The following is a 15,847-nucleotide window of genomic DNA, read 5'->3' on the forward strand; positions in this document are numbered from 1 at the left end:
TATTTTTTAATCTGCATTGCTAAGACAGTCTATAGTTTCTTGCTTTTTAAAAAATATATATTTTTAGTTGTAGATGGACACAGTATCTTTATTTTATTTATTTATTTTTATGTTGTGCTAAGGATCAAACCCAGTGCTTCACACATGCTAGGCAAACGCTCTACCACGGAGCCACATCCCCAGCCCTATTTGCTCTTTTTTAATTCTTTCAGGTCAGGGGATTAAAGCTACATAAGCTTCATTGCATAGGGTGTTTTCCAGATTTTTCTATGGTCTGGTATTGTTCAGCAGACACAGAATTTTTCTGTTCTTGTCAATACATGTAAAGACACAGTGGCTCCATCTCTGAGGACCCCCCCCACACACACACTCCTTGTGACTCTGGACAGTCCCAGCACTCACAACTCACTTCTCTGCTTGGCTGGTTCTCATTTCTGTTCCGCAAACTCCCTACTTTTCTTCCTCACAGCTTTCCCATCTGCCCATGTTTGCCAAACACGTTGCCTGCAGCCCATGAAGCCCAACAGTACAGGTGTTTCCTTGGGGATGAAACACGCTACTCAGTTTGTGTACTACACATTATCAAGAAGAGCAGTACTCAGTTTGTGCACTACACATTATCAAGAAGAGCAGGATTTTTCACTCCTGTGTAACTAGGGGAGACTTTTAGACACATCTACGATAGGAAGATTCCAAACAGCAGGTTTCCGGCACTTGGTTCAGGATACTCGGCCCAAGGTTAAGTATTCACCAAGAGTGCTCAGCTCCTTTGGCTCTGACTGCTCCTTTGCTAACACCTTTGATGAAGGCTGCCATGAGTTCTGACACCTAAAGGGAGGGCAGGGCCTGGAAACCTGACCAAAGCACCAGGTCAGCAGGTACAACCCCACTTCCACATAAGCAAATGGTCTGGGCTCTGAGACCAACTCTCACAGCTTGTGAGAAACCCTAGGGCAACTGATCATGCAAACTTGAGAAAGGGAAAATGGAAAGTCACACCTCAGAACAGGGTCTAAGCTAAAACAACAGACAAATGAAGGCCAGGAGGTGCCACTGAGGAAACAGCTTCCTGCCTTGTCCCCTTTCTCCAAATAAAAACACTTTAAGCCTTTAAGTGGGAAAAGGAGCTAGAGAGAGAAGGGAAAGTATCAAGCATGAAGAAGGCCTCCGTGTGTCACCTCGCCTTATCCCCCAGCCTGCCTGCCCTTCAAGACAAAGTGGCCACTTCTATAGCCATAGCCAAGTTTCCCTTCTTTTTAAAGGTAAGACTTTCCAGTTATGTTCTGGCCAAAAGGGCACTTTTCAGGGTTACTCATATTTCATGGCAGAGTTTGCCGTGACTGTGGACTGGATTTAGCCAAGACAGGAATGGGCAGTAAAAATCAATCCCTCTGTATTGGTCTGCTTTCTTCTATTTTACCTTCTAGTCCTTTTTTTCCCCTTCTTTCTTTATTTTTTGGTTTCAGGGATTGAACCCAGAGGTATTCGACCACAGCTACAACTCCAGACCTTTTTATTTGGAGTCAAGGTCTTGCTAAGTTGCAGAGGCTGGCCTCGAACTTGTAACCCTTCTGCCTCAGCCTCCAGAATCACTGAGATTAAAGGAAAGCACCACTGCAACTAGCCTTCTTTTGTATTTCTATTACCATCTTATTCTTCTCCCTTCATTATTCCCTGAACATTTTGTTTCTTTCTTTTCCCAGTTTTTCTCTTGCTCTGCCTTTTTTTTTTTTTTTTTTTTTTTTTTGGTACCAGGGATTGAACCCAGGGGTTCTTTACCACTGAGCCACATCCCCAGCCCCATTTTATTTTGAGACAGGATCTTGCTAAGTTGCTGAGGCTGGCTTTGAACTTATAATCCTTCTGCCTCAGCCTACAAAGCTGGTGGGATTACAAGCATGCGCCACTGTACCAGGCTTCCTCTGCTATTTTGAAATTGATGTTAAAAATTCCCATTCATGGGGGGCTGGGGCTGGGGCTCAGCAGTAGAGCACTCACCTACCATATGCAAGGCACTGGGTTCAATCCTCAGCACCACATAGAAATAAATAAATAAATAATTCCCATTCATGGGCTGGGGCTCAGCAGTAGCACAGTTGCCTGGCACTGTGAAGCACTGGGTTCGATTCTCAACACCACATATAAATAAATAAAGGTCTATTAACAACTTAAAAATATTTTTTTAAAATTCCCATTTAACAGTCTTAAGAGTAAATTTATAATAAAATATTCAATAAATAAAATTCAAACTTGAATTTTCCAAAAACTCAGGTGTTTGGCATCTGACAGTGGTTACACATTCTGAAGGCACTATCTTACCTGCAACCCCAGAAATATGCACAGGTACCAGGGAGGAACATCTTCTATGGTGTAAATCATGTCTGACCTTTGGGGGTCCAGACTGCCAGTGCTGTCCAGAGTCTCTGCAAGAGAGCTCTGTGGGTGAGGGGAAAGGACATAATTAGTGAAGGCCCAGACGAGGTACATTCAGCTCCGTACAGCCCGCTGTTGCTGAGAAATAACTCTAACCTCTAGGCTGCCTTTCTTTAAATCTTGAGCCTTGGCCACATTTGAGGCGAGGATCAAGTACACTGCTTCAGTGGGACGGCTGATCCTCTGATTCTGGGATTCTGGGTCCCTTGGTATCAACTCATCCCCCTAAGCACCCAGCTTGCTCAGAGCTTCTCTCCAAATCAGTGGATCCTCCTAGTTGGACAGAGATGCTCACTCCAGGGTTTGGTACTGTAAAGTGACACCCTGAGACCTCCAGTGAACAGATGTTGTAAAACGTCAACTGCTTTCAAACAAAAAGCACTGGTCTGCCCCTCCCACCCAACCCCATCCCATTGCATCCCTGGTAAGGAGAGCATCTTTGTATCTAAAAATAAAGTCTACACTATACGGTTCACATCTTAACTACCATTAAGACAACTAAAAACCAGTTCCTACTGGCCAAAACACTGTTGCTCAGACAACAATAGGGGGTGGGGCTCTAATATATACAGACCCTTAGGGTTTGAGTCAGATTCACAGCCAGACCGACTTCAGTCCTCAAGCTCTTAACCTCTTCTCTCTGGCATCCTGGGTGAGGCTTTTCAAAACATCTAGATAATGAACTCTATAACGTTCACATCTTAACTACCATTAAGACAACTAAAAACCAGTAAATATGATTCCTCTCTCCATTAAAAAGAGAACAGATCCACAGACACAGCCCTGCACAGGAGGGTAGACCCAGAGTCCCCATCCAAGGACATCCCCATCCCTGCAGCATGGGGTCCAGGGCAGAGGCAGGGACATGGGACATGGGACATGACAGTACCTTCTCAGCAATGCCATTTTCTGTAGTGTAGATTGCCATGAGCTCTGTGTCTTCATTGTCCTGCTCACCAGTGGACGTGGCCCCTCCATTGATCACCACCTAAAGAGAAACCCTCCATTAAGAGGCTGTGTCACAAAACTCAAAGTGGATCAAGGACCTAGGCATTGGGCCAAAGACTCTGCACCAACACAAAGAAAATGTAGGCCCAACGTTCCATCACATCGGCTTAGGAACCAAATTCTACATCAAGAATCCTAAAGCGCAAGAAGTAAAATTGAAGATCAACAGTGGGATCGTATCAAACTAAAACGCTTCTTCACAGTAAAGAAGGCAATCAAGAATGTGAAGAGGGAACCCACAGAATGGGAGAAAATCGTTGCCATCTGCACCTCAGATAGAGCATTGATCTCCAGGATATAAAAAGAACTCAAGGGTTAGGGTCATGGCTCAGTGGTAAAGCGCTTGCCTAGCATGTTCGAGGCCCTGGGTTCGATCCTCAGCACCACATAAAAATAGATAGATAGATAGATAGATAGATAGATAGAGGTGTATCCTCAGCACCACATAAAAAAACAAACAAATAAATAAAGGTATTAAAAAAAAAGGAACTCAAAAAACTTCAACACCAGCTGGGTATGGTGGCGCACACATTGTAATCCCAGCAGCCCAAGAGGCTGAGGCAGAAGGATCACAAGTTCAAAGCCAGCCTCAGCAATTTAGCAAGGCCCTAAGTAACTCAGCAAGACCCTGTTGCTAAATAAAATATTAAAAAGGGCTGGGGGTGTTGTGGCTTAGTGGTAAAGTGCCTCTGGGTTCAATCTCTTGTACTAAAAAAACTCAAAACCTTAACACCAAATATAAATAATAAATAAATAAACCAATCAATAAATAGGTAAAGCATTGAACAGGCACTTCACAGAAGAAATAAAATTGGTCAACAAATACATTTTTTTAAAAAAAGGTTCAAACAATTAGAGCAATACAGTCTCCAGCAATTAGAGAAATACAAATTAAAACTGCACTAAGATTTCATCTCACTCCAGTCAGAATGACAATTATCAAGAATACAAATAACAATAAATGTTGGTGAGGATGTAGGAAAAATTGCTGGTGGGACTGCACATTGGTGCAACCATTCTGAAAAGCAGTATGGAAATTCCTCAGAAAACCTGAAATAGAACCATCATTTGACTCACTATATACCCAAAGGACTTAAAAAATCAGCATATAACAGTGATACAGCCACATCAATGTTTGTAGCAGTGTAATTCACAAGAGCTAAGCTATGGAACCAATCTAGGTGCTCTTCAACAGATGAATGGATAAAGAAAATGTGGTATTTATACACAATGGAATATTACTCAGCCATAAAGAAGAATGAAATTATGGCATTTGCCAGTAAACGGATGGAACTGGAGAGTATCCTGCTAAGTGAAATAAGCCAATCCCAAAAAACCAAAGGTCGAATGTTCTGATATGTGGATGCTAACACACAATGGGGGCGTGAGGATAAAAGTTCACTGGATTAGACAAAGGGTAATGAGGGGAAGGGAAGGGAGAGGTACTGGAATAGGAAAGACAGTGGAATGAATCAGACCTAAGTTTCCTACATTCATATATGAATATAGGACCAGTGAAATTCTACATCCTGTTCAACAAGAATGGAATCCTACTTAGAATAAGTTTTACTCCATGTATGTATAATAGGTCAAAATACACTCTACTGTCATTGTACATATCTGAAAAGAACAAATAAAAGAAAAAGAGGCTGTGTCAGCACTTAACACTCTGCTGTGGAGAAACTTGTTTTTTCCTTTTAAAAAAGCCTCTGTAAGGCTCATAAGGGTCCAAAGTATGCAATTCCCCCATCACAGCAGCAAAGTTTTAGTTTTCTTAAATGAAATTCTAGTTTTTGTTTAGTTTTGTTGTGGTGCTGGGGACTGAACCCAGGGCCTTGAACATGCGAGGCAAGCACTCCGCCAACTGAGCTATATCCCCAGCCCTCTTAAATGAAATTGTGAGGCTGTCACCGTGCTGCAACAGCGACCAGGGCATGCGTTTTGATGGAGGCAGTGTCGTGTCTCACGGGGTGAAGACAGGTCTCTCAGAAGCTCAGCCAGAGGAGACCAGAAATGGAACATCCCGAAGAAGCCTCAGGCCAGGGAAAGAGGCTCAGAGGGGCCAGTGCTGAGAGGCCAGCACTGCTGTTTAGATGACTGTTTAGATGACTGAACAGAAGAGAATACCCCAAAGCCGCTCAGAGAAGATCCCTCCCGAGAAACCACCTGACGGCTGCCCTGGAAGGAGGAACTTCAGTTAGAGGAACTGGAACCCTGCTCTTCCCTGACGAGCTCGCCAGCTTATTTAACATTCACTGCCCTTACATAAACTAGCCTGCTGTGTGGGTTCCCCTAGTGCCCCAGGTGGGGGCACACACCAACAGGCTAGATGATTAATAGTACCAATTAATATTCAATCCATATTCAGTTTCTGGGTCTCCCACATAAAGACCAGAACCCGTCTGGGGTAAGTTCAAAGGAGACACCTGGCACCCAGCAGTCCCTTCTCTGCCTGCCCTTGGTGAGGGGCAGCATGATCATCTTGGGTTCCACCATCCTGCAGCAGGAACGTTAATATTTTTACTCTTCAGGCAAATGTTTCCGTTCCTAGCAATCTTTCCTGAAGAAGCAAAACTGAAAACCAAAAAGGCTTAAACCCAAAGAAAGTAATCACTGCCTAAGTATAACAAGTAATTAGTTATAAACCATTTATTTACATCCAGAATAATACAAGAAAAATTAGTTTGTGATATCAAGGAAACTTGAACATTAAGGTAACTATAGACATAACAGAAAAACTACATTTTTAAAATACAGATTTAAAAAGAAAAAAAAAAGGTTTAAATTACATTACTGTGAAATGTACTAAAAAAAAAAAGAAAAGATTAGATGGCCATAGAGAAAACAGACTTCCATATATGAAAAAGGGTCCGTCACAATAGATCATGAAAAAACAAACAAAGGAAATGGGCAAAGGCTAGGAATATCAAATTCACAGAAGAAAAATTAAGATATGCAATAAGCATACAAATAGCTGTCCCAATTTTAATTCACTTAGAAAATTATAAAAATGACGTGTAAAATAAAATTTATTTTTTAACACAGATTTGAGGAATTTAAAAGATGAACCTAGGGTTGACCAGGGTGTGGGGGACAGCAACCATCCTATGTTCTTGGTGGAATCGTCTTTGTGAGGGGTGATATGGAGAAGGGATTTAAAACAGGTATTTTTTCTGGATCTAGCAACGGCATGCATACAAACTCATTCTTGAGAAACATCCATGCCTGGGGTATGTGTGTTTGAAGTTGACCACTGCAGCATTGTTTGAATTATTGAATACTTAGGGAAAACCTAAATATTCATCAAAAAGATAGATATTGGGCTGGGGGATGTAGCTCAGCACTATAGTACTTGCCTAGCATGTCCAAGGCCCTTAAGACTTAAAATCAGCTTACTATAGTAATACAGCCATGTCAATGTTTATAGCAACAGCTAGATTATGGAACCAACCTAGGTGTCCTTCAACAGATGAATGGATAAAGAAAATGTGGTATGTATATATATATATATATATATATATATATATATATATATATATTCAATGGAACATTATTCAGATTTAAAGAAGAATGAAATTATGGCATTTGCCAGTAAATGAATGGAGTTGGAGAATATCATGCTAAGTGGAATAAGCCAATCCCCAAAAAACCAAAGGTCAAATGTTTTCTCTAATATGTGGATGCTGATTCACAATAAGGCAGAGGGCACTAGAGAAGAATAGCATTACCTTAGATTAGGTAAAGGGAAGTGAAGGGAGGGGAGGGGATGTGGGGATAGAAAAGATAGTAGAATGAAGCAGGCATTATTACTTTATGTATATATGTGACTGCATGACCAATATGATTCTAAAACATGTATACTCAGAAAAAAATGAGAAATTATATCCCATCTATGTATGATATATCAAAGTGCATAAATGTATTCTACTGTCATGTGTAACTAGAAAAAATTCAAAAATTTAAAATGGTAAATAAGTAAATAAAGTTTTAATAACCTACCTACCTGTGCAAACCCTTGGTAAAGGATCCAGAAAAATCACAAATCAGTAGGAAGAGTGCCCCTGAGATAAGACAGCTATGGCAGACACCTTCTTCCTCAGAACCCTCCTTGGATGTTTGGATCTTTTATAATCAGTATGCATCCATATGTTATTGCATATTACTTCCAAATATTAGCAGTGGTTGTTTTTTAATCAACAGTCCTGAATTTTTTACCTTCTTTTCCCCTTGTTTATTTTGGCAATTTTCTCTAATGAGTACAGTTTATTTCTACAAGGAAAAAGAACTTAAAAGACAAAAGCTCTAAGCAGCTTAGTGTAGACTGGAAATCTCTCAGGACCTTCTCAATCTACTTAACTTTTAGTCAAAGAAATGAGAACAGTGAAAAAATTAAACGGTTCTTTCAAGATCATAAAGATTATCACCCGGGGCTGGGGATGTGGCTCAAGTGGTAGTGCACTCGCCTGGCATGCACGGGGCGATGGGTTCAATCCTCAGTACCACATAAAAATAAAAGATATTGTGTCCACCAAAAGCTAAAAAATAAATATTTTTTAAAAATTCTCTCTCTCTTTAAAAAAAAAAAAAAAGATTATCATCCAAGTCTGAGGCTGGTTTTAAAGTATTCCAGAGATCTCAAGTGACACTATGCATACTTACATGGCAGAATTTTCTTACAGTGTTTTAAGAAAAAAATCTATCTTTAAAACTATTGCTAAATCATGCTATAGCTTATACACAAGCCACCTGGGTTTGTGGCATTAGTTTTCCTTATAAAACTAGCTACTAAGCCAGATACACACTTCCAGCCAAATTCAGATCCACACAGGAAACTAACTTGCAACGGGCACCACACTCCAAATCATATCAAAACAGCACTCAACACACTGAGAAGCCATAAGGCGTGCACACTCAGATGAGCTCTCCTAAAACAAGGGCACTTAGTTATTAAATCAGAGAAACCCAGGTCTGGTTTGAAGTCCTGTGTGAGCTGAGGCTACCCTTTATATGGCACCAAGGAAAACAGACATCGGCAAGAGTTAGCACTTCTTACTGCTCTCTTTCTGCTCTCACACACACATGAATTAAGTACTATAAAATGCAGATACTGCCAGGCCTACTGAAGCACCCTGTAATCCCAGTGACTTGGGAGGAGGACTGCAAGTTCAAGGGCAGCTTCAGCAACTATGAGATCCAGTCTCCAGGGGCAAAAAAAAAAAAAAAAAAGGCAAAACAGGACTGGGGGTGTAGCTCAGTGGTAAAGCACTCCTGCCTGGGTCCAATCCCCAGTACCAAATAAATAAGAAATAGACACTCTTCAGCCTAAATAAAGGCTTGCATACTCGTTCAACAAATCCTGGCCGTGTCCCAAGCAATGAGGACGTAGTCCTGTTGCTCCCCGAGAAGTTCAGTCTAGAGGGGCATGTGGCTAAGGAATTCCAACTTACCACAGGAAGTAGCAGGGAACCATGAAGGGACGCCAAACACGGGAATCCACAATCAGATATGTGCTTTGAATAGCCACTCTGGCTGCAGCAGGGAGAACGGATGGGTGCTGGGAAATAAGGGGAAGACGAGAAGAGCAGAGGCAGGCTGACTCTTCAGGACAAGGACAGTGGCCTGGATTGAGGTTTTAACAGTGGCCAAGGTAAGGTTCAAGAGAGAGGACATGGTTATGCACGGCGGGGGTGCCTGGATGGGAGCTGTAGCTCCTACAGAGCTGTGGGGGCGGTGGGCAGACACTGTAACAGTACAGTGGGCAACACCCCCGCCCTGGCCAGAGGATGGCTGGGCAGACAGAGATGCAGGTTCCAAAGAGACTGGCATAGGAGGCATAGAAATCACACCCTACAAAGGAAGTTTTCTTTCCTAGGAGGTCTAGGAAGTTTACTTAACTGTAAATATTACTGACCTAAATAACCTGTGGTTTCTAAAGAATGTGCACAAGGTCTACCTGTCCTAGGGACCTCGAGGCCCACCTTGCACCTGCTGACTTCCGACAGCAGAGCTGAGGTGGGGCCCATCCACCTCCCTTCTCCCTGAAGGACAGGAACATGTCTGTCTCCCTCGTGCCACCAGAGCTCCCACTGGTAATGGGAACAAACCAGGAAGACTGGGCACAAAAAGGGGCTGAGGCCATGAGAGACAGGGCACCCTCAGGGGCTGCTCTTTGCCTGACACCTGATCTTTTGTTAATGTCCAAGGAGCTACCTAAATTTTAGTGCTCAAAGGCAAAGAATTCTATTCAAAATATGAATCTATTTCACTAATCTTGTTTCCTTTGGTTGTTGAAATCCACTTATTTCAAGGATGTACTTTTTGAAAAAGCACATGAAATTTAATTTTAAAAATCAAAATGTTCAGGCTAGGAGTACTCAGTGGTAGGAGGCCCTGGGTTGGATCTCCAGCACTAGGGGGGAATAAAATCAAATATTAAATAAATTCTTTGAGAAAGGCATTGAGTTGTTTTTTTTCTTTTACGGGAAAAGATGAAAAATGTTGCTGATAGTATGAGTTTCACATTTGTGGACCTCTAAATGTTATTTTAACCAGGAAATAAAACATATCTTAGAAAGCTTTCTAAACTAATGAAGCCTGGCTTTAGTTTGTGCTATTAGGAACAACACAGATAACGGGAGAAATTTGGCATCTCTCCTCTCAGGAAATTAATCATGTTTTTATAAAAATGTTAGAAGATGACTTATTTATAACCCTTTTGGGAACAAGAGGTCCTTTTTCCCTCTAAAACTGTTTGAAACCAAACTTGTCTCCCAAACCACTACTATGCAGGCATTTCATCAGCTCTGAAAGCAGGTTTTTTATTTCAATTTGTTGGTTGATTTTTGTCCGTCTCCAAAACACAGTGCTATTTTGACTCTGGGGGTGGGGGGGGGGGTGTCTATGGCTCAGGAAATGGGTCTTTTTTGCTCAAGTGCTTTATTTCTGCTAAGCTAAGCCAATGTTGTGCTTGTTCCAAAAGCAGCTCTCCTGAGATATTGGGAGTGCTCCTATAGGCAGAGGGCAGAGGCACCTAGAACCCCACACCTCTGATCAAAGGATTCAGAACTCAAATTTCCCACCTATTCAGGATCTTCTATAACCCACCTACCACAGTAACATGTCTGGAAGCTCCATGAAACACTTTACACTAAGCCCATCACTTTCAGAGTAAAGTAATAAAGTTCCCCCAAATTAATAGCTTTCTGCTCTTTTAATAGAAAGGTAACACACAATTCATAAGCCCCCTTCACAGCAGATCTACACAAGATAATTTCCTCTGATAATCTGACCTATCCTACAAATTAAAGTGTAATTTGAAAAAAGACTAAAAATATTGAAATCAGTATTTCCCCAGTCTATATTTCAAGCCCCTCTTTAATGAACATAAACAATCTTCCACTTGCCTTCAATATTATTAGAAATTCCAAAATTAAGGGCTGGGCATGTACCTCAGTGGTACAGGGCTAGTCTAGCATGCATAAAGCCCTGGGCTTGATTCCCAACACTGCAAACAACACTCCCCACCAATCAAAAAAAACAAACAAACAAACAAACAAACAAACAAACAAATCAACAAAATCAACTACCATGAAAAATAACTCAAGGTGAGCACACTGCGACATATGCCAAACCTCCAGAGGCAGTCAATCTCAGATCAGGACACCCCAAAAGCTGCAGCTCATAGCTCTAACATACCACTCACTGCCCTGAAGTGGATGGGTGTTCCAAAACCCCAAATCTCGTTTTCACTACCTCTTCAAACAATATGGCCCCCACCGACACCCCTGGTAGCCACATGCAAGCAAAACCATCAGGAGCAGTCGACACTGCAGCCCACAGACCCCAGGAAGTTTAGCCTCTTGCACCTGCACTGCCCAACTCCCGACTTCTCCAGGGGACTTCTGGAGGTGCAGCAGCCAGAGCAGCCTCAGGGCTCCCTGTGTGGCCCTTCCTATCCTGAGCACCACTTTTCCTTTGAGAGGAGCCAGAAGGTGCTCACTTCCCTAATTCTAGCCCTCAGCCCCTAAGCACCGGATGGGGTGATGCGCCTGTCGCTGTCCCACACTGAAAACATTGCCGCATAGTTTGTGTTCCTGCTCCCACACGCAGCCTGAAATGGATAGTGGTGGGGGTGGTTAGCGTCGGCCTGGCACAAATTCAAGTCAAGCACTGGGCTGGACACTTGGTCAACATCTCTCTGAGGTGAGGCTTATAAGTAGTTAACTAGAGATGCTGTGGTTTGAAATATGGTCTGCTCCTTCTAAAACTCATGTTGAAATTTAATTCCCAATATGAAATATTAAGAGGTAGGACCAGGTGGGACCTTTAAGAGATTAGAGCCCAGCCCTTATGAATGAATAACCCATTCAAGTGATTAATAGATTAATCGGTCATCTCAAGAGTGGGCTAGGCTTCTGGCACACTCCCAGTACCAGTCATGTGGCACTCTGCACCATTTCTAGATTCTGCAGGTAAAAAGCCTATCACCAGACACAGCCCTGTGAAACTCAGACCAGAAAAGATCCTAAGGCCACCTAAGAGATGATAGGAGCATGTCATGGTTACCAAACTGAATTCTCAGCTATAAGAAAGGTCAATGTTCCAACAGGAAAACAACCATGGAAATATAAATGGCCCATCTTTTCAAATGTTCAACCTTACTTGTAAGACACAAATTAAAACCATGATAAGAAACTTTTTTCCACCTACTACATTGGCAGAGACCACACATTCTGCTGCCCAGCATGTGGGAAACAGGCATTCATTCATACGCTGCTGATGAAATTACCTTAACCGAAGGCAATTGGTGGCACCCCTCTACTTTCCAGGGTTTGCTCCTCTGACCCAACAATCCCACTCTTGGAAATTTATCCTTCAATTACATCTGAGTGAAATGACTTATGTGCAAGGTTAGTCACTGCGGTGCTACTGGTAACAGCAAAATATCAGAAATAATTTAGATGTCTATCAACAGGGATTAAATAAATGATGGTATATTTGTACCATGGATTGCTCTGCACTTAAAAGAATCCAGGGGCTGAGGTTTGGCTCAGTGGTAAAGAGCTCGTCTAGCACATGTGAGGCACTGGGTTCGATCCTCAGCACCACATATAAAAATAAATTAATAAAATAAAGGTATTGTGTCCACCTTCAACTAAAAAATATTAAAAGAAAAAAAAAAGAATCCAAACAGAGCCCCTTTAAAAATCAACTTCCTGGTAACTGCTTTCCTGCATCAGGAATAGAAACTAAGAATAGAAACTGAGAAGTTACCTGTGGCCCAGGTAAGCACCAAGGAAAGGACTTAACATGCTTCTGATTAATACAACCTAACTGAATCCACATATCTATTTCCTACTTTTTGTCCCATTGAACCCCTTCTCCTGTTATAAAAGCCGTTGGTACCCCAAAGCCCCTCAAGATGGAGATTTCAGATTTTAAAAAAAAGGTCTCCTTGGGATGGGGTTGTGGCTTAGTGGTAGAGCGCTTGCGTAGCATATGCGAGACACTAGGTCCAATCCTCAGCACCACATAAAAATAAAAAAATAAAGATGTTGTGTCCAACTACAACTAAAAACTATATATATTTTTTAAAAAAACAAAAAACAAAAATCAAGAGCTCAGTGATAAGATACAGGCATGGTGATACATACTTTAACATCTCTTGTTTAAAATTACCAACTATTCAAATTTAAAGTCAGAAAAAAAAAATAAAGTCAGCTGCAATGTAAGAATCTATATGAAACCTCAAATTCTAAACAGAAAAATTACTTTTTAAGGAGATCAAAAACTTAGAAAAAGGGGGTAAGGAAAAGGATCTCTTATCATGCAGAAAAACCTTCATTTGCTTCTCAGCTTTTTTGATGTTCATATTTCAAAGCACATATTGGTAAATTCCTTTTCAAAACTTATTTTTCTAATGGAAAAAGGCTGATCATCTTCTTTGTTCTATTTTGACCTGTCAAGAGCACTGACTCCCCTAAATCATGGAACCTCTGTTCCCAGTAACAGATACTGACCACACACTAATAATACACTAACCATACATAGTAATCTACATAGTAGATTAAAATTCTTTTCTTACAGAAAGAGGAGAATTACACAAATTCTCTAGGCTGACTCCAGGAAATGGTCTCCTTTCACACTCAGATCTTGGGATTAACAGTGTGATTCTGAGAAGGGTCTATTATTCTTATAAAAAGAGAATGTTCTCTAAGACAACTTTTATTTTTTTGTTGTTGTTATTTTCATCCTTTTTACTTCTAATATAACATCTGAATGATATTGTAACAGAAGTAAAGTAATGATAGCTATCTAAATCAAAGACCCCAAATCCATTTAATCAACTATAATCTCAAGAGAACTTCAGCAATATTTGTGACACTAGCCTGAGCCTCCCTCTGTTCCCAAAAAGTCATGTTTAAATTGAGGCAACCCTAAGACAACTATTATCACTACCCAACCAAGACTTTCAACTTTAAAATCTAACCTTCTACTTAGGAATGTACAAGAAGGAAGCCCAAGGCACCTGGACAAAGTCAAAGAACAAGAACATGTTCTGGGCTTCCCTGTTTGGTTTTCAGAATAGAACTATTGATATTTAAAAAAGAAAAAAAAAAGCCTTTCTGCCAGCTTTTCATTGCTCAGAATAAACATTCAGCTAGGTGTGGTGGTACATGCTTGTAGTCCCACCTACTCAGGAGATTGAGGCAGGAGAATCACAAGTTTGAGGCAAGACCCAGCAACTCAGTGAGAACCTGCCTCAAAACAAAAAATAAAAAAGGGCAGGGGATGTTGCATCTCTGGGTTCAAACCCCAGTGCCAAAAAACGGAAAACAAATTTGCCATCACATAATCTGAGTTTAGAGGAATCAAAGCTGCCATTAAATAGCTTCTTCATTCACACCGACAACCCATGTCTGCCAAGGTTGCTTGACTTAAAAAGATAAAGGAAGGGAAGAGAAAACAGAGAAGGGGAAAGGAGAAGGAAAGCAGCCAGGCACAGTGGGCTCTGGGCTCACCATCTGGCCTCTGCAACACTCACCTCCACTCTGCTCAGCAAACCCATCAGACTACTGTCCTTGGAGTCTCAGGTCTCCTGGAGTCACTTCCAGGAGACAATCTCCCCCCACCTTTTTTTTTCAAGGCACATTTATTTTATTTTTATTTTTAATTTGTTATATATGACATCAGAATACATTACAATTCATATTACACATATAGAGCACAATTTTTCATATCTCTGCTTGTATAACAGAGTCACACCATTCGTGTCTTCATACATGTACTTAGGGTAATGATGTCCATCTCATTCCCCCATCTTTCCTACCCCCATGTTCTCCACCTTTCCCTACCTCCCCTTTGTCCTATCTAGAGTTCATCTGATCCTCCCATAGCCCCCCAACCCCCATCCCCACTATGAATCGGCCTCCTTATATCAAAGAAAACATTTGGCCTTTGGTTTTTTGGGATTGGCTAACTTCGCTTAGCATTATATTCTCCAACTCCATGCATTTACCTGCAAATGCCATGATTTTATTCTCTTTTAATGCTGAGGAAAATTCCATTGTGTATATATGCCACATTTTCTTTATCCATTCATCTACTGAAGGGCATCAAGGTTGGTTCCACAGTGTAGCTACTGTGAACTGTGCTGCTATGAACATTGGTGTTCTTGCCCCTTCTTTTTAAAGTGGCCACACTTCCAGGCACCGCTCCTCCTCCTAACACTCTCTCCAGGGTCAGGGTGTTCCTTATGAACTTGTATCTGTTGTAACTACAAAGGGCAGGGGGAAGGGATATACCTCTGCTTCCTGGTCAATTCCATAACTATCCGATTCAGAAATATTTTTTCTTAATGTTTTACTGTGTTTTCCAAATTTCCTAATATAAACATGTATTACTCTTGTAATCCCATAAGTCTAGTCATAAGTATTTTCAAAAAGTTTCCCCTAAAGAGCATAAACTTGCTTCCAGCTATTTCATATTCTTAAGTTTGTGGTTCAGGTGGTCACATACTGTATCTTCAAAATCAGCGCCCTTGTGAGTAAGAGCAAGCTGTTATCAATAAATACACAGGAACAACAGGGGTAAACCAGGGGGCCAAGGAGAGTCAAACACATGGCCCCAAGTCCTGTGTCTGCCATTAAATGGCCTCTTCATTCACCCAGCGTCTTGATTTCTCTCGGCCCCCTTTCTAATGGGTAAATTAGAAACCGTTCTATGGCAAAAGATGCAAGGTAAACAGCGCTCACATGTGACACCAGCCACAGGAAGACCAGCTCCCTGAGACCTGGGTTCTCAGCCTTAGCTGACAGAAGACAACAAGAGGGAAGATTGCTCAGATGCAGAGGAATCAACACTTTCTGAGTAAATGAACACAGAAAAAGAGTCTTTAGCTCTATAG

General features: G+C 41.4%; 1 protein-coding gene across 3 annotated transcripts in view; it reads right to left on the bottom strand.

The window, feature by feature from the left end:
- SLC23A2 (solute carrier family 23 member 2) overlaps window positions 1-15,847 on the bottom strand; it is a 155,759-nt gene that overhangs the window by 82,170 nt on the left and 57,742 nt on the right. For all 3 annotated transcript variants that reach the window (XM_081289303.1, XM_081289304.1, XM_081289302.1), the window contains exons 4-5: window positions 3,323-3,421; window positions 2,320-2,436 (exon numbers count right to left, since the gene is read on the bottom strand). In XM_081289303.1, coding sequence (XP_081145429.1) covers window positions 2,320-2,436; window positions 3,323-3,421 — 216 coding nt within the window. The remainder of the gene's footprint in view (window positions 1-2,319; window positions 2,437-3,322; window positions 3,422-15,847) is intronic.

The sequence above is a fragment of the Spermophilus citellus genome (genome assembly GCF_964194105.1).
Source record: "Spermophilus citellus genome assembly, chromosome: 4".
Taxonomy (NCBI): Eukaryota; Metazoa; Chordata; class Mammalia; order Rodentia; family Sciuridae; genus Spermophilus; species Spermophilus citellus.